Source organism: Xenopus laevis, chromosome 2L, assembly GCF_017654675.1.
Source record: "Xenopus laevis strain J_2021 chromosome 2L, Xenopus_laevis_v10.1, whole genome shotgun sequence".
NCBI lineage: Eukaryota > Metazoa > Chordata > Amphibia > Anura > Pipidae > Xenopus > Xenopus laevis.
Window position 1 is genome coordinate 86,642,365 of NC_054373.1, and position 24,944 is coordinate 86,667,308.

The 24,944-nt window shown below is 41.3% G+C and overlaps 1 protein-coding gene across 1 annotated transcript in view; it reads right to left on the bottom strand.

Moving 5' to 3' along the window:
• epb41.L (erythrocyte membrane protein band 4.1 L homeolog) overlaps positions 1 to 17,854 on the bottom strand; it is a 119,083-nt gene extending 101,229 nt beyond the window's left edge. The window contains exon 1 of the mRNA XM_041580884.1: positions 17,814 to 17,854. Within this exon, the coding sequence (XP_041436818.1) occupies positions 17,814 to 17,839 (26 nt within the window). The 5' untranslated portion in view covers positions 17,840 to 17,854. The remainder of the gene's footprint in view (positions 1 to 17,813) is intronic.
• Positions 17,855 to 24,944: the final 7,090 nt, after the last annotated feature.

The window sequence follows — 24,944 nt, forward strand, 5'->3', positions numbered from 1 at the left end:
CTCATGGCCTAGTTTGGAGGAGAGCAGAAATAAGAACAAGGGGATGACACAGAGCTCAGATAGCAAGGAAGGAAAGATAACATGGTTAGAGATGCTGAAAGAGTTAATATTTTAAAAAGTGTGGTTTGTTCAGATCCGACGCAATGAGCGGAAGCGGATGCGACGAGAAGGATGCACTGAATATAATGTAAAAAATAGGAATGTTGGACCTACAAGCTACGGCGTAGGTCTTGTCAGATGCACGCAGCTTGTAGGTCAAACATTCCTATTACAAATTGAGTTTCTTGGTTTTTCCGCACCTTCTAACCATCCATCACCACTGTTTAGAAGTCCTTTAATATTAGACATGCAGACAGCTCTTAAAAATGAACATGAATTTGTACTAAAAAGAAAGGAACTGCAAAGAAGAGCTAACGAGGTTGCACAGCCTTATTAATAATATAATTAGATTGTGTGTGTAACTTGGAAACCATGAAAGGAATAATTATTGCCTTAAAGGATGTTTTTGATGAGTGCAAATAAATTCATTCAAAATAATTGCATTGTGTCCACACTTTGATGTGTTGTCATTATTATATCTTGTGATAAACAATAAAGAGTTAATAAAGTGCATTAGTGTAAGGGGTGCTAATTATGTAAGCAACAGGTCGCATTCCACTAGTCTGTAGAAGAAGGAATCACTCAATAAAACATAACATTTAATAGTTCATTTTAAATCAAAAGAGGGATTTAATGAAATATAAAAACACTTAAAAATATGATGTATCCCGATCTGGTTTCAAAGTTATAAGGATTGCAGTATATCTGAGTAATGAAAATACTGGTCCCACTTGGATCATTACATCAGCCTATATGCCCTCTGATAGTAGTATGAGTTGGGGTGGGGAGCAGGTGGGTGTCTATAGTAAAAGAAAAAGGTAGCTCCCATTGTGGGAAAAACAACGGACAAACCAATACCTTGTATGCTGAACTTTGAAGTATCACACAAGTGTTAATTCCAAAATGGTGTGCAAGGAGAGTAAACTGACACTTTGTCCTCTCAGAGGCACCTAAGTAGGTATGGCCTATTCCCTATGTCTTGTATTAAAACAACTTTACTGTACCTTGCAGTATTATACAGACATATATGTTTCCAATACGGTGTGCATAGAGTAACTGGCGCTTTGTCCTCTCAGAGGCACCTAAGTAAGTGTGGCCTATTCCCTGTCGCTAGCGCAAATGCAACACCAAAAATTGGAAACTGGCAAAGCCCTTCTCGTTGCATCCGCTTTCTCTCATTATGTCGGCTCTAAAGAAGGTACACCGTGTGTTTCAGCCCTAAAGTTTCCGTTTTCACCTTCTTAAGCCTTTTTTAAAGGAGAAGGAAAGCTACGGAGGCATTTTATTGCCAATAGATTAGCTGCAATAGTGCAAGCTAGAATGCTATATTTATTCTGTAGAATGTTTTACCATACCTGAGTAAAAAGCTCTAGAAACTCTCTGTTTGTTTAGGATAGCAGCTGCAGTATTAACATGGTGTGACATCACTTCCTGCCTGAGTCTCTCCCTGCTCTGGGCTCAGATTACAGTAGAGAAGGGAGGGGGCGGGGGAGAGGAGCAAACTGAGCATGCTCTTGCCCAGGGCAATGAGGTTTAAGCTGAAAACAGGAAGTCTGATACAGAAGCCCATGAGTACACAATAGAAGGAAAGAAATGTGCTATTTCTATTGACAGGGGACTCAAAGCAGCATTACTTTGGGGGTTTACTGGTATATTTAGATGGAACTTTCTGATAAGGTTTACTTAGTTTTAACCTTTCCTTCTCCTTTAAAGCAGCTCTGGGAGGGAGAGTTTTTGCAGACTCTGTAAACTGTTCTCAATTGATACATTTAGTTGATGCATTTAGTTGATATGCTTTTTAGCTTTGCCCCTGCTAAACTGAATCCCTGAGATTAATTAGAGACAGCGGTAACAATTGATACAATAGTTGCTATTGATCCAAAGCTGCTGCTGAGAAATGTATCAACTAATGTAGTAAATTGTAACAGTTCAGAATCTGCTCCTGAATTACTGAGCTGCCAGACTAAAACAACTGCAGAATTTTTTTAATAATTGATACTTTTTATTCCTTACCTTTCTATTCAGTCCCTCTCCTATTCACATTCCAGTCTCTCATTAAAACATTTTCCTAGTTACTAGGGTAAACAAGACCATAGCAACCAGGTAGCTTAAACACCAAACTGAAGAAAAAGCTAAATAACTGAAAATAACCCCACAAAAATAAAAACCAATTGCAAATTGTCTCAAAATATCAATGTCGGTGTCATACTAAGAGTTAATTTGAAGGTGAAAAACTCTTTTAAGAGAGTATTTCTGTGCAGTGTTCTGTCTGTCACTGGGAATGTGTTCTTTGTTTCCCATAGATTACTCTAAGAAGCAGATAATCATTTTTTGATCTCGGATGTTTTTCACCTGATGGAAACAGCACTAAACCCCCCCCCCAAGTGCTATAGGCCTTATTTTTACAACAATAACCCTTATAATGTCTGTGGCTGATTTAAAAATGACATCAGAGGAGTAAGCTTGTCTGAAAAAAACAAACCGATGCACTGAATTTATAAACTACAACTAAACTAAATGTGAGCCTCCATTTGAGCAAGAAATGATAAATCACTACTAAAGTTTTGTTAAAAATGGTATATTAAAAGGGTTTACTTATGGATCTGTACATATAAATTTATTCACATAGTACTACTGTTATATACTGTTATTTATATAGCTCTGACGCAGCACTTTATAGAGATTATACATCAGCCCTTGCCCTAGTAGAGCTAAAACCATTGTAAGGTCCCTATAACATTCACACTATGGTCAATTTTATCAGGAACCAATTAACCTGCATGCATATTTCTGGATATGTAGCACTGTACAAACTTTTTATAAATAAGTATAAATATACAGAGAATAGGTGCCATGTATTAAGAGACAAACAATGAATCAGGTCCCTGCCCAGTTTTATAATTGTATGTAATCCTAGTATCCCATTAAAGTGATACACTCTAGCCAATCCCCGCCCACCCAGCCCAGTGTTATTTACACGTCCAGACACTCTGACATGGCTTAACTCTCAGCTGGTTCTGTCACTTATGCAGTGCTAGGAGCAGCTGAAATCTCTCAATAAACTGTAGCACAGGTAAGGGATCCATTATGTGGAAACCCGTTATTGGAAGGCCGTCTCCTGCAGACTCCATTCTATCCAAATAATCCAAATTCTTAAAAATGATTTCCTTTTTATCTGTAATAATAAATAGTATCATGTACTTGATCCAAACTAAAATATAATGAATCGTTATTGGAATATTTAATATATACATGATTTTCTAGTCGAGTTAAGGTATAAAGATCCAAATTACAGCATTCTATATATCAGGTCCCATACCTGTACTGTTTTCATTCATACTCTGCCCCCTTGCCCAGTGAGACTGACAGAATAGTTCTCCCTACTCAGCCAGGTCAGAGCTCTAAGTAATGCTGGGTGGTTTAGGCAATTTATTTAACAAAAATACTTTTTTTTTAATCTGTCAGTACTACTTCAATGGCAATAGATTGAGGGAGGCCATCGTTCAATTCCAGTGACATCTTCATGTAACCTTGGGCACATCTCCTTGTGCCTTGGGCATCAGACTTGGATTTTAAGCTATATCAGTTAGGGCTTTGCAGGAACAGGATACTATTTGTGAAGCTCTGTCTAAAGTCTATAATGCCATAACAGGAATACAGCTATAACAAAATAGAATAACTATTTAGGCTTCAGAGAATAGGAAGGTGACAGTGGAAAATGAAATGAGATCAACAAGGGCATTGCTAGGCTTAAAAACCCAAAGTATTTCCCCAGCCCATTTACAGTGTGTCCCAAATCTGCTTGTTGGGCAAGGTCACCAAATAAGTAGATCTGGGCCTGATTTGGCCACCCAAGTGGAGGTCTAAATTAGGCTGATCCAAACACATCATACAAAGGGGCCGTATCAAATCACTAAAATGTTCCTTGCCTAAACCCATCAGAGGGCCTTATACACAGGCCAATAAGCTGTTGACTTAGTTTTAAGGGACCAACCTAAATGAGCAGACACTGGAAGAGAGCACTGTGAAAAGATAACATAGCAGATTAGGATAAAATAACAACAACGCTTGTGCATGAAAAACAGAAAAATTAAAAAAAAAACAGGAATAACAGGGTTTTGCAGAAAAGGGATTGCTGTCACTGAAAGAGTTGTTCTAGGATAAGCCAGAATAAAACCCACACAGAAATGGAGAGGAAACAGAGAAAATGCAAGAACTCCTATCCAGCCAGCTATATAGAGCTGTAGTAACCTGCGTTAGACTGCAAGTCCACTGCAGTGCACGGCAAGATAAATAACAGACCCATTTTCTACTATATAGGTCATCATAGTAAAAGCATATCAAATCCCCAAACCACTTGTTTACCAGACTAATAGGAAAGGAATATTTACCAATGGCATGAGATTCAACTACAGGCTAAGTTGCATTGATTCTCTTTCTGGATATGAAAACATTTATATGCAATTTGGTCTGTGGCAGGATGATGTATCTCTTGTCAGGGAGTAATATCATTATTATTGCTATTATTAGCATGTAGTTATAAAGCACCAACATGTTCTGAAGCTCTGTACCATGTCATGTTTCTGTAATAGAGCACAACCCAGCAGGACAGAGACTTGTTATATTCATCAGTCAGAAGCAAATACTCAGAACCACACAGGGCCAGAGTTACAATGAAATATTAAGGTGAACCCTTTGCTTGTAATACTGTAAGGTCACTCTTTAGCTTGTTCCATCAGTGGCTGTGCTGCTCATTAATCTGCCCAATAAGTAGCTTATAAATAGGAAATGAAAGCCCACTGAATGAGTGAACCTCTCATACACATGCTGGGAAAGAGCTTTGTCACCCTTAGAACCCGTGTCCTGTTTTCTGACAGTAGATATGTATATATACAGAGCCTCAGAGAGAATCCGACACACACAGTACAGGCAGAATCTGCAGGACGGGTTCTCCCCACCTTAAATGACATTTTAGAGACAAGCAACCACGGCTATTATTCTCCTATACGAAACACTATAGACGTATAAATATATCATTTGGACATGTGGCAACTGACATTGCAGAAAGTTCACTTTCCAATATCCCTGAACCCAAAGCATTACCAGGTCACTTCCACAATCTTCTCCCCATTTCCCTCCCTATGATGAAAGACTATACCTTTCTGACGTCATGAAGGTGATCTTGGGGGGGGTTACTCGAGGCATCAGATCTTGCCATCCCGAAGCCCTCCACCTGTTCTGAAACCTTCCTAAAATGACGTCATCAGCCCAAACCCCGCCTCTTCGCTTCAGCCTTTGCCTGTTCTCCGAAATCCTAACCTTTCATTGGTCGATATTACCAAGAGGCTCGGCTGTGTGCAGCCCTGCACTCTCTCACACACACACAGGCTAGTGGGCGGGACGCTATGCAGAGAACTTTGCTGCAGTGAAAGAACCAAAGTCAGGAATGTGCTGCTCTCCTGCTGTTGTTTAACTAAAACTTCCTGGAAGCCATTGTGGAATGATGTAAATAGCAGCTCAGCACAACTAGAGAACTCAATTAACCTTTGCCCAGCCATTGCCGCAAGTGCCACATTTTAAAGGCAAGCAGCGCCTTATCTACAGCGAATGAACTCTTTCAAGCTGCATGTATTCCTTCTTTCAGAACATCCCTGAGGCAACGTCAGTCATTTTATAAATGGAATAAAAGTGGCTGGTATTGTTGTTCATCACTGTGTCAACCCCACACTCACCTATCCCTGGAAATAAAGTCTGAGAGCATTATTTACAAACAAACTTCAATCAGAGCTTACTGGATAAACTAGTTGACTAGAGCCAGCTGTTGGTAGGTGACAGGGGGAGAAGGTCTGGAAGGAAAAGACTGGGGCAGTAGAAGGAAAAATTTTAAGGACAGGATTAAAGTGTAAAAAGGTATTTAACGTAAATCAAAGGATGGCAATTCAAAGCTAACATTGTTTTTCTTCATTGCAGCCAATGGCCAGCAGAAAATGGAGCAGCCGCATGGTATTTTCCCCAAAGGAATCCGCTAGAAAGCATCAGAGGAAGGGCATAGTTTTCTTATACAGCTTTAAAAAGGCTTCATGTGCCCTACCTGCACCTGCAGATTTTGCCTTTTTGCGCCAGAACTTTTCTGTAGCATTTCTAACAGCATGAAGTTCCTTTTGGCCTATCCATCCACTTCCTACTACATTTTGGCTGCCTTCAACACAGCACTATCTCTCAACTTCTTTTGTTGACCCTGTTAGTTTCCAAAAAGCCTTACCACAACCATACGTCCAGGGAGCAGGACCAGGGCCGGGACAGGTTTTTTGGCACCCTAGGCAAGGACTTCAATCAGTGCCCCCCCCACCCGGCCCTACATTATCATTTTCCATCTTGCCATTCATACTGCCCCCTGTACCTGTGCCAGAGCCTATCATATTACCCCTATTTGTACCTGTGCCAACGGCAGTCAATCACTCCCCCAAGCCCCCAATCTGTACCTGTGCCAGCATAAGACAAAACATCCATCATAGTGTTATCCCCAGTCTGTAATTATGCAAGCAGCAACCAAAAAAATCCATCATATTGCCCCTAATTTGTACCTGTGCCAGCAGAAGCCAAAAATCGATCATAATGCCCCAAACATCTGTGTTCCTGTGCCAGTAGCTATCATATTACCCCCATTTGTACATGTGCCATTAGCAGCCAATCCCTCATATTTCCCCCAATCTGTACCTGTGCCAGCAGGAGCCAAAAATCCACCATATTGCCCACAAATATGTAGCTGTGCCAGCAGCAGCCAAGAGGGAAGTGGGGAGTGCCCACAATACAAATCACGGGCAAAAGGGGGTTGAAATAGGCGGGTTATAAAATTAAAAAACTAATAAAGGCCAATCAAATCAGGGTTTAAAAAAAAGAAAACAAAATCACCATAAAAGTGCGCCCCCCATCATGATTGTGCCCTAGGCGGCCGCCTACTCTGCCTACCCCTAGCTCCGGCCCTGAGCAGGACAAATATTATGTGCCCAGTGCTGTACCAGAGGCTGGTTGCACCCAAGGCAGGACCCTCTCTCCCACTTCTACCCCACCATCTGCAAAAAATGTAACTAATTTTCCCCTGCTGCCCTGATTCCGGCCCCCAAATGTTGCATTCTAGGCACATGCCACTTTTGCCTAACTGTAGTTATAGTGAATTTCCAGCATCGAGGAAGCAAACCAATTGGTATTGGTGTGCTTCCTCCCTGCTGTAAATGGAATATGATGACTCGTTTGGAAGTAGCCTGATGAGTTGAATGCACCCAAAAGGAGTATGTGGTGTGCTGAAGAATTGTACATGAAAACTCTAGTTATAGTCCTGTATGTGTCCCTGCGTCTACCTCAACACTTCCCTCTGCCATCACTCTCTCATCAATAACTTTACCAACAAATTGGTTGCCAGAATAAGTAAAACCCCAGTTGCAAAGAGTAAAAATAACTGCACAGTTGAACGCACAGACATGGTTAGTAAAATATACTAAATGACTCTTCCACGCCAAACAAAAGTAATGCACCTTTTGCTGTTTCCACTGCCACCAATGCATTAATCCAAAATGTGCAGGTATGTCTGGTTCAACTAGCACAATGAATTAATGAGCAGTCTGATGTTTAACACAGCGTTAGGGTTAAAGGTTTAGATCTTTGGACTAATATAATAAATAGAAAAATGAATTAAGGCATATTAATTCAGTATTAAGTTGGGGATTTACTAAGTTGAATCCCCAACCTTACAAGGTGCATAAAGAATGCTGGGAATTAAAGAACAGTGGCGCAGAAGGAGCTTTGCTTGTAAGTACAAACATATCTGCACAAAAGCCGCCTTTCACCTATACCATACAAAAGGCCTCAACCAAAATTAAATTATGCACCCTCAGAAACCTACTGCAGTTTTACCCAAGGTTTCTCCATTCCAGGCAGCAGGTCTCCATTTCAGTCACAAAAAAAGTCAGGGGTTCTTCTTGAACTAGAATTCTGAATTCAGCCTCTCAGTTCTCAAAGAACTTAAAAAAAAAAATGTTGGACAAGAAGATAGCTTTAGGAAGACTGGAAGGGCCTTTTGCTGCCCCTTTGGTGGACTGACTGATTGGCAACCTAAAGTGTAGACTTTCCTAGGCCTGCTGAATTGTTCCCATAATGTATACCAATGGGTAGCATCTTTAAATTGCACAGGTTCTTCAGAGCTGTCCTTATGGCCAAGAAACTAGGTCAGCCCTGTTTAACAACCTTTTGGAAGGTTATATTTCCCAGTTAAATTTTCTAATTAATGACTCGCAGTCTGCAAAACAAAATACAACTAAAGCCAATATGCACTGGTATAATTACCCTTGAATGTTTCTTTCGGTCTCTTACACCCTTGCTTCCATCCCAAGCAAAATTCAAACAAAAGTAAAGGTTGGGTGAAGAAAAACCAGATATGCGCAAGTTTTGCTGCAAAGGTGCCTTTAATCACCAACACACAACATGTTTCGAGCACAGTGCTCTTTTTCAAGTGTATACCAAATCACAGTGACACAGTCTATAAATACCCTAGGAGGATAGGAGGAAGCAACGCCAGCAGCGCTACTCACCTCCGCAACAGCACGGGGACCAAAGAGGGCGGCGCTTTACAGACAGAAATTTCAGCGAACAACGGGCAGGACGATTTACCGACAAGAGGAGAGAGCAATCACCGGCGTTTAAGAATTATTCGAGAGAAAACTCACGTAGCAGTGACCTGAGCGCAGCCGGTTTTTTAGAGCAGGAATCCTCCTATTACCAGAAAAAGAAAAAGAATCCTCGCGCTCCAATCCAAAGAGAACAGTACCCCAGCAGACAGAGGAACCCAAGGTAATAGAAAATATTGTTGTAAATATTTCCACGTATGAACTTACTTCTTCTGAACTTAAAGTACTAAACTACGGCCTGGGTTACATTCCCACATACCAAATAGACTTTGTGGAGTGGGAAATTGACTTCCAAAGATTTATTCGTAACCTTAAATTAAAAATGTGTTTTAGAGTCAATACTGGGTTACTCATACAGATCTATGTGGTCACATTGAATCTAGTATTGAAGAATTTTTACGTATAAATGAGAATACAGCTGAATACCCGGTAGTATGGGATGCTCTCAAAGCATTCATAAGGGGGGAATATATTGTGCACATCAAGCGCCTCAATATACAACATAGGTTAGAGTTGACCAATCTCACACAAAAGGTGGTGGATCTGGAGAAGGCCTATATTCAAACTCCCAATGAGAATACCAGAACAGCTTGGCAACTCTCCCAAACTAAGCTGTTAACTGCTCAAACGGAAGGGGTCAAAAAGTCGCATATATACCACAGAGCAAATTTGTTTGAAAATGGGGATAAGTCGGGGAAATTATTAGCCCAAATAGCGAGGGACCCAACTCATACTACCACAATACCGGGCACACGAGATGAGCAGGGGATCGTTCACACACACCCGGGGGAAATAAATGCGGCCTTCTTTAGCTATTACCAATCCTTATACAAGACTAAATTAACTTTACCGGATTCAGTTATCCAAGAGTATATCCATGACATTGCTATGTCTCCCCTGTCACACACCGACGGCAATAATTTGAATACGCCCATAACTGACCAAGAAGTAACCGAGGCCATCAACTCCTTTACATCTGGGAAAACCCCCGGCCTAGATGGCTTACCCATGGAGTGGTATAGAAGGTTCAGTCCGCTTTTAGCGCCATGCCTAGCAAAAATTTTCAATGCCATTTGTGAGAATGGTGCCCTCCCAATTTCTACCAACAGTTCTTTGATTATCCTGATATTAAAACCGGGTAAAGACCCCACGCAATGTGCATCTTATCGGCCTATATCGCTTATAAATAGTGATGCAAAGATATTGGCTAAAGTGCTGGCCCGGAGATTGTCCCCTATCCTTCCTGCCATCATTCACCCAGATCAGTCCGGATTCATCCCGGGTAGATCAGCGGATATCAACCTCAGAAGGCTCTATACTAATCTGGCAATCAAGCACGACAACTCGGGCGAAAGAGTCATTGCCTCATTAGACAATGAGAAAGCTTTCGACTCGGTTGAGTGGGCGTACCTATGGTCTATCATGACATATCTCAGATTCCCTGTTAACTTCCTGAAATGGACAAAAGCCTTATATCATGCCCCTACAGCATGTGTTAAAACTAATCACATTGTCTCCTCCACATTTGCCCTCACTCGGGGCACGAGGCAGGGATGTCCGCTGTCCCCCTTGCTTTTTGCCATTGCAATGGAACCATTGGCCTGCCTAATCAGGGAGTCCCCTGAAATTGTTGGACTTAAATTGGGCCCGCAAACAGAAAAATTGTCCTTGTTTGCGGATGATGCACTTCTATACCTGGCAAATCCTACCTCTGACTTAGAGGCGGCCCTGTCTATTATCAACAAACACACAACTTACTCCGGCTTAAAAATCAATTGGGCAAAATCGAATTTGTTCTTTATCGATACCCCTAACTCTCCCACATCGACTGATCTGAAAGGGCTACAGCTGGCTCCCTCCTTTAAATATCTTGGGATTACTATTCATAAAGATTTTAAACTATTTATGGATCTTAATCTCCAACCTTTGATGCTCACCCTGGAAAATAAAATTAAAGCCTGGGATAAGCTGCCTCTGTCTTTAGTGGGACGCATTAATCTATTTAAAATGGTTATGTTACCAAAATTTTTATATATCTTCCGACAAACCCCTGTCAGTGTTCCCTCAGTCTTCTTCCAGAAACTTAAGTCGCTCCTGACACGTCTATATTGGGGGGCTACCCAACCCAGGGTAAAGGCAACGAAACTGCAGCTCCCCGCAGACAAAGGAGGTCTGGCAGCACCCAACATGTTTTTCTATTATCTAGCAGCTAGGTTAACGACTGCATGGTGGTGGGCCTCTCCGACAAGGGAAAACCCATCTACTACTTTGGAAGCACGGGTGATAGGATCATATGAAGGACTTAAAAACTTGTTATATAGAGGCATTACTCATTCACGCAACATTACAGTACCAATGAAAGCTGTGGTGCAGGCCTGGCGTACAGCTCTTCAGTTATTCCCGAGACCTCCCAACCACATGTCACCTTACGCCCCCCTTTGGTGCAACCCGAATCTATCACAGGTACAAACAGTGCCAGACCCTCAGCTGTGGGCCAGTTTCAATGTTAAGTATGTTAAGGATGTTTGTGTAAATGGTGTTATCTGTGATTTCCAGTATTTGAAAGACAAGTTCCATATTCCGAATTATATGTTATTTCGGTTTTTCCAGTTGAGGCATGCCTTATCCGCCCAAGTCACGGGCCACTCCGTTGACACATCCTCGAGACGCATCGAAGACGGGGTACACAACCCTCAGCTAACTAAACCACTGTCTATGTTTTATGCCCAACTACTTTTGTCTTACCCAATCTCAGACCTTACTCCTCTTCGCCGCTGGTCACAAGACATTCCTTGTATAACTGAGGATATTTGGCTAGATGTTCTAGACTCACACCACGAGTATTTGGTTGCGGCTAGAGACAAATTACTGCAATTTAAGGTTCTGCACAGAACCTATCTCACTCCTTCCAGACTACATAAAATCTCAATGCAATACTCGGAAGAATGCCCCAAATGCCACCAGACCCCAGCAAATTTTATGCACATGTTTTGGTCATGTAGCAGAATACACCAATTCTGGAACTCGGTTACGGATTACACATCCGAGGTTATAAACTTCCCAATTAAACTTGACCCGTTGATTATGTTGCTTAACCAAGTAGAGGATTTGACCCCAACAAGGGCAAGTAGAACTTTTTTAGCAATTTTATTTACTACGGCCAAAAAATGTATAGCTATGAAGTGGAAGGCCCAAGACCCCCCCTCACTTGACATGTGGCAGAAGCAAGTTAACTCAGCAATTCCTCTTTACAAGCTGATATATATTAGAAGAGGATGCCCTGAAAAGTTTACAAAGACATGGGACAAATGGCTAGAGGCTCAACCATCTCCCACAGTATAAGGTAAATTATGAGATTACATGTAGAGTAAACGGGGATATAGCTATTCCTACTCTTGGATAATCCCCCCTGTGATCTACTAAATGGTCGCCTCAGATGGTACAGCGATGCAAGGAACCACACAAAGTGTCACTGATTCCCGCATGTTTTTTAGTCGGATTAAGCAGGTGTCAAAATCCCTCCCTGTTAGTTTAGTTAAGGTATAAGTATGAGTCCTTGAGGCAAATTGGGTGAGCAACTCGATGCTTATACAAACTCCTTATCCATCTTGATACCCACTTGCCTAATACACAGGGTAGACACTGCAAGGTGGTAGAATAGTTGGAACTTACAAATTGTATGTTATGCCTGCTAACACTGTTTATACTGTATTCACTTGTAATGTGACTTTGCATTACCTACCTGTGTTACACTGCTGTTATTCTGATATACTTAATAAACTTGAATTGTTAAAAAAAAAAATGTGTTTTAATGACAAACCCCAACCCCCTACGACCAGTGTTCAGGTACTAAAAAAGAAAAGTACATACATGCCAACAATAGATAATGAAGCATTAATGGCATTTGAACTAGTGGTCACTAATGAAGTTAGAAAACTGTGGGAACACCCAAGGAAAATTCCTCCCAATCTATCGCGTGAGGAGAAATCTGCCTTACAATCTTTAAGAAACAATGATAAAATCATAATTAAGAAGGCGGATAAGGGGGGTGCAATTGTTGTTATGGACAATGATAAATATAAATGTGAGGTGATGAGACAGCTTACTACACCTGGACATTACCAAATAATAGGTAAAGACCCGGTACACGATATAGCCAAAGAAATTTCTAACTTTGTGACTGATGCATGGGAAAATGGCACTATAAATCAAAGTACAAAGGATTATTTAATGAGTGAACATCCGCGTACTCCAGTGCTATATCTGTTACCCAAAATACATAAGTCACTAGAAAATCCGCCAGGGAGACCAATAGTCTCAGGTGTAGGATCTGTCTTAGAACCTCTGTCAAAATTTGTGGATGCTTACCTACAACCATTGGTCCAGGGTATTCCAACATGCCTTAAAGATACCAATGATTTACTACAAAGGTTGAATCTTTTACCACTACTAAACACCGAATGCACATTATGTAGCATTGATATTGTAAGCTTATATACGTCAATACCACAGGATGAGGGGTTGAATTGTATTGAGAATGTTCTGTTAGAAACGACTTTACCCAACAATTTGATTTACTTTTTATTAGATTGTCTAACCATAGTACTAAAACGAAATTACTTCAGGTTTGAAGGAGAGTACTATTGGCAAAACCAGGGTACATCAATGGGGGCGGCGGTCGCACCTTCATTTGCAAATCTATTTGTCCATATGTTGGAAAAAAAGTTTTTTCTGAAACATAAATATAGTGAACATATCCTACTGTATCTACGCTTTGTAGACGATATCCTGGTGATCTGGAATGGGGATGTCGCCTTATTCCATGAAATGGTGCTTGAAGCAAATAGCCAACATTCCACTATCAAATTTACCACAGAAACCTCTAACCGGTCCATCAATTTTCTGGATGTAAAAATTTCAATAGAAAATGGGGCACTGACAACAGATCTGTATAGGAAAGCCACAGATAAAAATAACCTGCTTAAGGTCTCCAGTTTCCACAATCCTAGGTGTATCGAAGGGATACCAAAAGGACAATTCCTGAGAGCCAGGTGGATAGCCTCTAATGATGATAAATACTGGGAGGCAGCGTCCACATTGATTGACAGGTTTAAAGCCAAAGGCTACAACAAAAGGGTACTAAATAACACTGCTATTGAAGTAAGTGAAGTCCCCAGAAATACATTGCTGTCACAAGAAATCACTGATAAAGACAAAGCTAAATCCAAAAGAACACCTTTCGTGAGTAAGTTCTCCCAACAAAGTAAACCTATAGAAAAAATTATAAAAAGATTTTGGCCAATACTCAATGGAGACAAAACCCTGGGTAAATTTTGCACACAAGTCCCTTTGTTTAGTTATAAAAAAGGCAACACTTTAAGAGACATATTATGCCCAGCTGAGCCAGTTGCACCTAAGAGGATGGAACAAATATTTAAAGGCAAACCCAATATCGGAACTTACCCATGCCTTAATTGTGTATGTTGTGCATCAATTATTAAAGGGGCAGTGGTACAGCACCCTACCAAAGGTAACAGTATCCATTTAAAACATTATGCCACTTGTAACACGTTGGGGGTAATTTACATGCTAAAATGCCCATGTGGTAAAGTATATGTCGGACAAACTGGGAGACAAATCAAGACCCGTATAAAAGAACATAGAGGTGATATCAAAAACTTTAAACCAAAAACGTACACAGATACCTCGGTCTCACGCCACTTCCACGAGCTAAGACACAATATGTCACAATTGAAATGGCAAGTATTAGAAGTGGTACAGGAACCGCAAAGAGGAGGTGATAAAAAAAGAATTTTGCTACAAAAAGAAGCCTTATGGATAAAAAAGCTATGTGCAATGGAACCACTAGGTTTAAATGACTACTGGAGTGTGGCTTGTTTTTTGTAATCTGGATATTAATTCTGTTTCCTTTTTTTAACAGATAAAGCTGCCTTGAACTATTTGAATTATTGAAACCAACAGTATGGTAAGATACATGTAGTATAATAATATGTTACACTGTATTGTGGCAGCCTAATAAGTAGCGATAATTCCAATGTTTGCATGGTTGGCAACATTGTTAAATATGATGTAGCCATTTGAGCTAGTTTACAACCTGTACACCACAGGTTTCTGCTAATAGTGTCTCTAGCAGGCCCAATGAAGGGCAGTGCAGGGGTAAAGTGTTTAATTGAACTGATTCATTTTTTAGCACACACCACCTGGGAATTCGTTTGGATTGTTACACATGATGGACTACATCACATTTGGATTGGACTGACCCCTTACAGACTATATGCATGGACTTTCATATTATTGTTAAAGGCTAGGCTGAAAACCCTCCCAGCAATGGCCGATTAACCAATGACTTGCATAAGGGGGTGGGGCTGAGGGTATTTATAGACTGTGACACTGTGATTTGGTATACACTTGAAAAAGAGCACTGTGCTCGAAACATGTTGTGTGTTGGTGATTAAAGGCACCTTTGCAGCAAAACTTGCGCATATCTGGTTTTTCTTCACCCAACCTTTACTTTTGTTGAAAATACAACTAAAAACAGAGCTAAGAAGTTTGCGCTACCTTTTGTGTCTGTAGGGCAAAGTGGGGTACACATTGTGGAGCTAGTAACTACTAGCAAAACAGCAGTATTATCAAGACAACAGCCCTGCTAGAGCTACGCATTTGATCTTTCTATGATATTTAAAGATATCAAAACTGACCAACTAGAAAGAGGCTCCTGGATCAGCTTCATACCTACACTAGACCTAGCATGCCCATTGTATGCAGTTCAATGCTACCAACCTAATTCATTGTCATTCAACTGAGGCCATTATCTGGTTTTAAGTTCAGAGCAATACTGGAGTGCTCAGTTATTTAAACAAGCATAGCCAGCACAAGCAATAGGATTGGTGCAGCCACTCATGAAAAGAGTGAGGTATCTGTGGCAGGATCAAAGCAGGTAAGGAGGTAGCACAAGACAGCATGCTAAAATCTATCCGTTTTCATTCCTTTTTCAGCTAAGCAAAACAGATGCCCTCAACCATGAATAGTGGGACACTTGTATATACACTGGGCAATAATCAGAGCTGCCAGAAATCGGCACAGCTACATTCCCTTGTCAGGGAGGGGAGAACTTGCGCCTCAAGTAATAGCCATCTGTGCAGGAAGCAATTATCTAGTCAAGGTAAAATCCAGTTCAGTTAAGGACAAGGAAAGTGAAAATCACTAGGGAATGCCTATTTGTCCCTGTTCATCATGATCACAAGTGCTACTCTTCTCTGAAAAATACATGTTATATTCCTATCCTATCATTTAGACCAAAGGAATGATAAGGGGGAGGGCAATATAAATTGAAGTGGCCTGAAGTTATGCCGTTATGATCAGAAAGAATTCCATCGATGGCATGGCGAAGGGGCCATAGAAGCTACAAATTAACCGGTCAGTAAGTAGACTCTGCACTAGCAGGGCCTGTAGCAAAAAATTCAGTCCAATAAAACAAATCTGCTTGGTCTTTATAAATCTGATGCATTCTATCAGTCAAGAAAATTATTATTAACTATACATTAATCGGCATAAAGCTGGCCACAGACACAAAGATCCGATCGTAAGAATCATCGAACGATCGGACTTCCCCCATCTCCCGACCTGCCACTAACTAAAAAATCAACTAGGCCATGATTCTTCATTCTGGCCTTTAGAAGCAAAACCCAGAAGCAAAAAAAGTGGTTCATAGTACCCCCCCAGAATGGATGGGGAGGGGGGGCTATGAAACGCTACCTTGATTTTTGTCTTGCTTTCAGGTCACAGAGTTTTCAACAGGAGAAGTCCAAGGGGGAATTGATGATTTTTGGTGGATCTGTCTGAATGCAGTTCGACATGTTTAAAAATTGGTATTTAACCTTTTCCCTGACAGGCTGAGGTGAAATGATGGGGTGGGGGTTCGGGGGAAGGCTCGTATTGTACTTTATTCATTGTTAAGGGCAAGGGAGCAAATTCTGTATGTTCTTGTTTGTTGGGGTGGTCGAAAAAATGTGTGCAGACCACCCCCTACCTTGTTGTCCTGCCCTACTTCAGAGGGCATTGGCATGTTTCATTGTGATATTTTGTAATGTTTGTTTGGTGCAAATAAATACATTTATAAAAAAAAAAATTGGTATTTATTTTATTATGTGAGAATTTTAATAAAACCATAACCTGACATTTTGCCCAAACAATTTGTAGTGACCTAGATCTGAGAAAAGGATAGGGGTCTAGCAATGATGAGTATGCAATACAGTCCTTAAAGGAACAGTAACACCAACATAAATATATAAATAAGAAATGAAAGCCCACATTTTCCCACTGACTAGACTTATTGTTCACTGCCTCTCATACACATTTACAATAGAGAACATTCTGTCATCTTAAAGATATACTGACATCAGAAAATAACCTTTTTTTATTATCTATCATAACATTGTATTTGAACGCTATTTATAATTTTTCCATAAAGTATTTGCCTGATGCATTAACATTACCAATCTGACTCCCGGTGCTCGTCTATGAGGGGGCTGCCATATTTGTGTAGCAGTAGTCCATTAGCATTAGAAATATTAACTGACATGTTGAGAAGGGACAGTCAGTTTGGCAAAACAGTCAGGTTTAGGAATGTCAAATAACAATTACTTACAAAAGCAGAACTATCAGCTAAAAACGATTCACATGACCTATAGGTAACTTTTAAATGTAGATTAATATTTACAAAAGAACATTTTTAGTGTCAGTATCTCTTTAAGGAGCTTGTCACCCCACAAAACCCTGTTCCCTGCCATTCTATACATACAGAGCCTCGGAAAAAGGCTGTTACACAGAAGACAGGCACTGCATAAGGGGTTCCCCCTACCTTTAATCACATATATATATATATATATATATATATACCCATGTGACAATGCATGCACAAAGCTAATTTTTCAATATTCCTGAACCCAAAAAATTAAAAAGGTCACTGCCACATTCCACTTCTCAGTTCCCTCCCTACATTGAATACTATACCTTTCTGACGTCAACAAAATGATCATTGGGGGTGACAAGAGCCGACAGACTTTACACCCGGGGGCCTCCACCTGTTCTGAAACATTTCTATCACCAGCCCAAACCCTGCCTCTTTGCTATAGTCTTTGCATGTTCCAGAAGTCCTAACCCCTCATTGGCTATTACCAGGAGGCTCAGCTCAGTCAGCTGTATGTGGCCCTGCACTTACTAGTGGGTGGGCTGCTATAGAGAGACCTTCACTGCAATGAAGGAACTGAAGTCAGAAATGTTCTGTTTTAATAATACTGTTAAACTACACTTCCCAAAAGCCAAAATGTAATGATGGCAATTGTAGTTCATAACTGGAGACCTCAGTTATCTTTGACACCCTCCCCTTTATTGCCACTGGTGCTATATATTTTGAAAGCAAGTAGCACCTTACCTGCAGTGAATGAACTCTTTCAACTTTTAACATGCATTAAATGATCATATATAAACTGCATGTATTCCTTCCTTCAGATTGCCCCAAGGGAATATCAGACATTATATCCATTAAATACAGTAAGTGCTGGTATTATGCTGTGGTGCTATAGATGACGGAGAAAAGGCGCACTACTCTGTGGCCACTCCACCCTCCAGCTCCTCCTGGAATCCCTGGTTATCGGTGTGAGCAGCTGCTGCTCCACTCTGCTGAGTCACGGGGCTCCCTGCTGAGTAGCCTTTAACACTTTCCTGCCCACCTCCATACCTATGAAATGCCATGCTGAACAGCACAGGGAAATTGTTTGCTTCTACAGCTGGAGAACTAATATATTCAACATGTTATTTATAATATACTCCTTTTCCTGCAATATGAATATATAACTATTGTCCCTTATTTCCAGGTACAGCCGCTAATTTGGACTCTTGGTATTTTTCATATCGATTTGAAACAGCAAAGTCATGAACCAAAACCTGTTTATTTTGTCATCCCACGATTCAGATCTCCCATAATGACTGCAGCAATAATGCATACATTATATATATATATATATGCAGTATATATATATATATATATATATATATATATATATATATATATATATATATATATATATGAATCCCCAATCTGGTGCACTCTCAACCCAATGGCAACAGCCTGGGTGCTGGTCAAAAAACACATGTAATAGATACAAAAAACCTCACTCCTAGGTCTTGTTCAGTGAAAAAAATAGAAAGATTTATTTGAATAAATATATATATATATATATATATGTAACCATGTACCCAAGTGACATCTGGTTTCATGGTTAAACAAAAAGAGATTCTCAGGTGTTGAAACTTCAAGAAAAATGTCACTTCCCTATTACATCTTTTTTTAAAAACTCCTACTCCTGCTAAGAGGAGCTGTAGTTTTTGCAGCATAATGTATTTAGACAGATTTGGGAGCCCTCTAGCTGTGGTAATATGTACTTTATGTGGCTTTCCCAGCTGGAACAGATATAGGGGAAAATTGTTGTTACTTCGCAATTTATTTACGGGTGCTGGCATAGATTCGGGAGTGGACCTACTCTAGCACAACTTTGCACCCTTACGCCAGGCGAAGTTGTGCTATGGCGAAGGGACGTAACTACGATAATCACTAACTTTCGCATTTTACTGAACGTTACCTCTTGCGCCAGACTTTACTTTGCCAGGTCAGACCAGGCGAAGTTCAATATAATAGACGAATATAAACGAAATGCTGGCTTCGTTTTTTAAGGGTGATAGTATGAAAAATAACGTAAATTTTTTTGGGGGTACCCTCCTTCCCCCCTACATTTCCTAACATATGGCAACTCAAAGATACAGTGGGCACATGTGTGGGGCAATAGAACACATTTATTTTATTTTTTAAAGGTTTCCTGGGCTTGTGTAGTGTAATGTAGTTGCTGCAGGATATATGTCCATTATATTTTAACTTCGCGCCGTATGCAAATTAGGCATCGCTAGCGTAACTTCGCTTTGCCTGACGAAGTAACGGTATTGCAACTTCGCTACCGTTGGCCTCCCTGAGCTCAAAAATCGTAAACCAACCTGGCTGTCTATGTACTCTGTATTGTAATTTTGTAATTATAAATTTACAAATTTGGCGTTCTGGAACAGCAATTTAACTCCAAAATGTACAAAACTGTTGCATTTACAAAATGGAATTAACTTTTTTTGTGAATTTGACTTCCATAATTCCAGTAATATTTCTTATTCCCTTTTTATTTTACTCCACTTTTGTGATTCCTCCCTAAGTGGCTCACATACACAATCATTCATAGAAACAAGAATATTTAGCCTCTCTCCCCACACTGAGGCAGATCCATTTTCTATTATCTCTCACACACTCACAAAAAATCTTGTGACCAGGCTGTGGCGCAGTCTATGGATAAAAAAAACAAGTATCTAGCAGCAGCTGCCACAGAGAGGTACATAGAATCAGCAGTTACTGACATCTTAAACACCATTAAGCTCCCCATAGACGCGACGATTCTTCTTGCCGAACGACCGATTTTAGGGAAGCCCCACCAATCCTTCGAAATTATCGTGCGGTTAGTGGGATTCGAACGATCGTACATCTTACGATTTTTCGGCCGACATCTGTCAGGAAATTGATCGGCCAGGTCAAAAAATCGTTGTCGGTCCCCGTGCAATCTATCTATGTTTGCAGGGCTAAGCAGGCAGCTCCCCTTTGTTTTCCTGGCAAATTGGTCTTTTTAGTTGATGGTAAATTCGTACGATTGTTCTGAGAAGATCGAGGTCTCACGATCAGGATCTGATCTTTTAAAAATCTCAACATCTATGGCCAGCTTTAGGGTACAAGTTGCTGTTTTCTCAGGGTTAGAAAATATGGTAGGCAAAAGAGGCACATACGTGCCAGGGATGCAACAGTGGAGGGGGGGGGAATGTACCTCTTCTTTCTGCCTACCCCTAGTCCAGTCAAGTACTACGACCAGGGCTGGATTTACATAGCAGGCACCCCTAGGCCCACTGCTGTTTGCCGCCCTCCCTCCCCTTATTCTGGCAAATTTTTGTCATTGGGACCGGAGCAATGGGTAGTGTCACATGGGAAATTTAAAACACTATCATATCTCCTGTTTATCCCCAGTGTTTCTGAAAAAATGTCGGTGAGGTTGAGCAGCATGCCGCCCCCCTTAAATCATGCCGCCATACATCCGGGCCTGACTACAACTGCCCTCTCATCAATTCCTTCTCCTCCAGTCATCAGTGTGTGTCCGTGCGTGGGTGAGCAGGGGCGATGTAGCCACCTGCCATTGTTTTGTTGACTGTGCAAAATCGCTTCCTGCGCAGGTGACAAAATATCAGAAAAAAACTATTGCAGCCTACAACAACCCTGTCCTGTTGCAATGATGCTGAACCACAAGGAGCATATTGTGGATACAAGCACCTTTAGCCCAATTGCATCCATTGTGCCCTTCAAATATTACTTTAATAGTGCGCCATTTCTAAGTTCAAGCCTCCTTGGAGGTCCAACCAATCACGAGGGACTCTGCCACCACCCCTCCATGACATGCTGAGTCATTCAACCATATCTCCAAGAGAATGGAAATGCAACACTTCTCAAGCACTGGAAAATTCCTAGTGGGTTTCACCGTTAATCCCACCTGCTACCAAGGCCCTTGCCAAAGTGTTCCGTAATGGAGGCTGGTAGTTGTGTGGAGGGTGGCTTGGTGTTGTGTGCATCAAAACAGGTGTATTTGCAGAAGTCTGTGAAGGACTCACTACTTCAGTCTGACAATTTACCTTTCTTTGTAAGTTGACAAAAGGAACTGGTTTCTGCATTCTACCCAAGAGCCCCATTGTGATCAAAGCTCCATGTGTGCCATAGGGCTTACTTGGATACATCAAAAATATTGACTGCACTGTGTGACACCTTTTATATGTTATTTGGGGGGGGGGTGATTCATTAATTCACAGTTCCCACCACTGCACCCTTTAGCCTCTGCCCTCCGATATATTATACAGAGCCAGACTTTTTACCTCCACAAAGTACTGCACCTTCCAGTGTCACCAATCAAGGCTAAAGAGCAGTACAAATATATGTATAACCACGGGATAAACATCCCTGTGCATGCAGTGTTGTAGCTATGAATTAAATGAATGCATTAAAACCAAGACTGCAGACAGACCTTCGATTCGAAGGATTTAATCGTTCGATCGAAGGAATAATCCTTCGAACGTATGATCGCAGAATTTGCGCTAAATCCTTCGACTTCGATATTCGAAGTCGAAGGATTTCAATTCCTAGTCGAATATCGAGGGTTAATTAACCCTCGATATTCGACCCTTGATGAATCGGCCCCTTAATGTAAGCTGTAATATAGGTGATTATAGCCAATACTGCAGATTCTTTGCTACTTTTCATTTGGCCTTCATGTGATAGAGGGATTTACCAGCCCTTTGTTGAGATATTGGAAGTGCATTACAATCTCCAGAATAAGTCCTTTGGCTGTATAAATTGTACATATTTACAGCTAGAACTCGGCCAGTTGGACATCCTTGTAACTGTGGTATAGCACAAAAAAAAAAAAAAAATTATGGTAGGTTTATTTCAACGTTTCGGCTACTGCACTCGAGCCGTCTTCAGGAAGTGAAACCCCTAACCCCAACCACCACCTTTAACCCCAAAATTGGCGCCAAAATGCAGTGTGACATCATCATTACACCTATCAAAGCATTAAAAGACATCTTTGTGAATAATATAATAAAAACGATGCAATATAGATGCTGTAATAGCATGTGTAAACAAAGTGTGTGCGCTAACACGGGGCTCATAAAGAGCCTACGTGTGACTCATCAATGAAGTGACCCGTTATGTGATTAGAAAGGTGAGTGACAGCAACCACCCCCATTGTCGGATACATAGGGGAGTATCGATAGTTCCTTATTCATTACACAGGAGGACGCACAGGCACATACCTTCTTGCATTTTCGCCCCTTAGACAGTGGTCGGACCAACTCACCGTACCCCTACTCCCTTTCATCGATCGCCTAGGTCAGCTGCCCAACGAAAGCCCTTCGAGCACATACTACCTTTCCGTCGGCTCGCTGACAGTATCTAGGACACACCTCCCGATACGTCACCGTGAGAGGGGTTCCCTGCTGTCAGGCCGAGTCCGGACTGTCAGTTTAGGTGCAGCGTCACGCTTAGTCCTTCCCATATTTAGACGTCACTCATCACAGGCAAGCCCTATTGGGAGCGCCGAGCCTGGTATAGTTCCTGGCCTTCGCTCACCAATTTTGCGGGCACCATGGCACTGTGTCTGCGATTTGATCGCTTTTAGAGAGTGTCTGTCATACATGGTAATCCCAAACAGCGTAGTAGTGCTGACCTTCTGGGCCATTTCTCGCAGTTACCTGACCATTTGCCGAAGCCTGCTAGGGATTATAAGGATGGTTGGTCCGTCGCTCTGCCGAGGGCCGACCTACTGGCACTGTGGTCCATCTCTGGTATGGCAGGGGGGGTAGGCATGTCAAATTATATTAGAGAGGTTGGAAATAATCACATTATAATGGCTTAAAGAAACAGAGGCACAAATTCTATCGGAGCTGGTGTTGCTAGGGAAGCACCCCCTAGTTACACAAAAAAATAAGTCAAAAAAACATATTATATATCAAAAATAGCATGCAAAAGAAAGGCAAGCAACATGTTAGCTAACTGTCCATCATCCAAGTCAGTCTATATGGCGGTATTGTATAACAAAAGAAACATGGTTCGTAAGTATAATTCAGGCACACGGAAGTATGTATTATTTCGTCCGTGTATTTTAGAAGGCTAGATCCATGGCTTCCCTAGACAGATACTCATATAGACAGAATGGGTGGAGCATGTTAAGGATTAGTAAAAAGGGGACATTGGTAGGGTCTCATTTAAACCTTTTGGTGTCAAGGTTTCCAACTTGAAGAGGTTACACGGACACAATGTTACAAGCTCAACTAGAGAGAGCGAAATCCCATACTCAGGAGGAACTTCTACAACATAAGAGGTCTACTTCTAAGACCACCCCTGATATAATTTTTTTGACAGAATGGTCAGATGCCAGTCTTCACGTCAAGAAAGCCTTAAAAGAGAGATGGGAGATCATTAATACTGATGCCAACTTACCCTTCCTTGGCAACAGGGACCCCATGGTGGCTTACAAGAGAGGGCGGAACCTTAGCGACATGCTAGTGGTCAAGGATTTATCCAAGAATGCTGCAACAAAGATGACCTGGTTGGAAAGACCTTTGAGAAATGGATGCTATAGATGTGCTAATTGTTGTACCTGCAGTGGAATGCTACAAGGCACTCATTTCACTCACCCACGAACTGGAGCTAAATTTAAAATCAACCACCGGGTTACGTGCACTACGGACCATGTGGTATATATGATCTGGTGTCCGTGTGGTCTGCATTATGTTGGGAAAGCTTCCACAACCTACCGTGAACGGATGAACAATCACCGCTGTGTGATAAGGACTGCATTAACCAATGGCAAAGCGGACCAGCCAGTATCCAAGCATTGGCTGGAGATGAACCACACGCTCCCCCAATTCAGACACATGATTATTGATCATGTCCCTCCACTCAAGAGAGGGGGCAATAGGAACCTTTTACTTCTACAAAAGGAGTCCCTTTGGATCTTCAAGTTGGAAACCTTGACACCAAAAGGTCTAAATGAGACCCTACCAATGTCCCCTTTTTACTAATCCTTAACATGCTCCACCCATTCTGTCTATATGAGTATCTGTCTAGGGAAGCCATGGATCTAGCCTTCTAAAATACACGGGCGAAATAATACATACTTCCGTGTGCCTGAATTATACTTACGAACCATGTTTCTTTTGTTATACAATACCGCCCTATAGACTGACTTGGATGATGGACAGTTAGCTAACATGTTGCTTGCCTTTCTTTTGCATGCTATTTTTGATATATAATATGTTTTTTTGACTTATTTTTTCGTGTAACTAGGGGGTGCTTCCCTAGCAACACCAGCTCCGATAGAATTTGTGCCTCTGTTTCTTTAAGCCATTATAATGTGATTATTTCCAACCTCTCTAATATAATTTGACATGCCTACCCCCCCTGCCATACCAGAGATGGACCACAGTGCCAGTAGGTCGGCCCTTGGCAGAGCGACG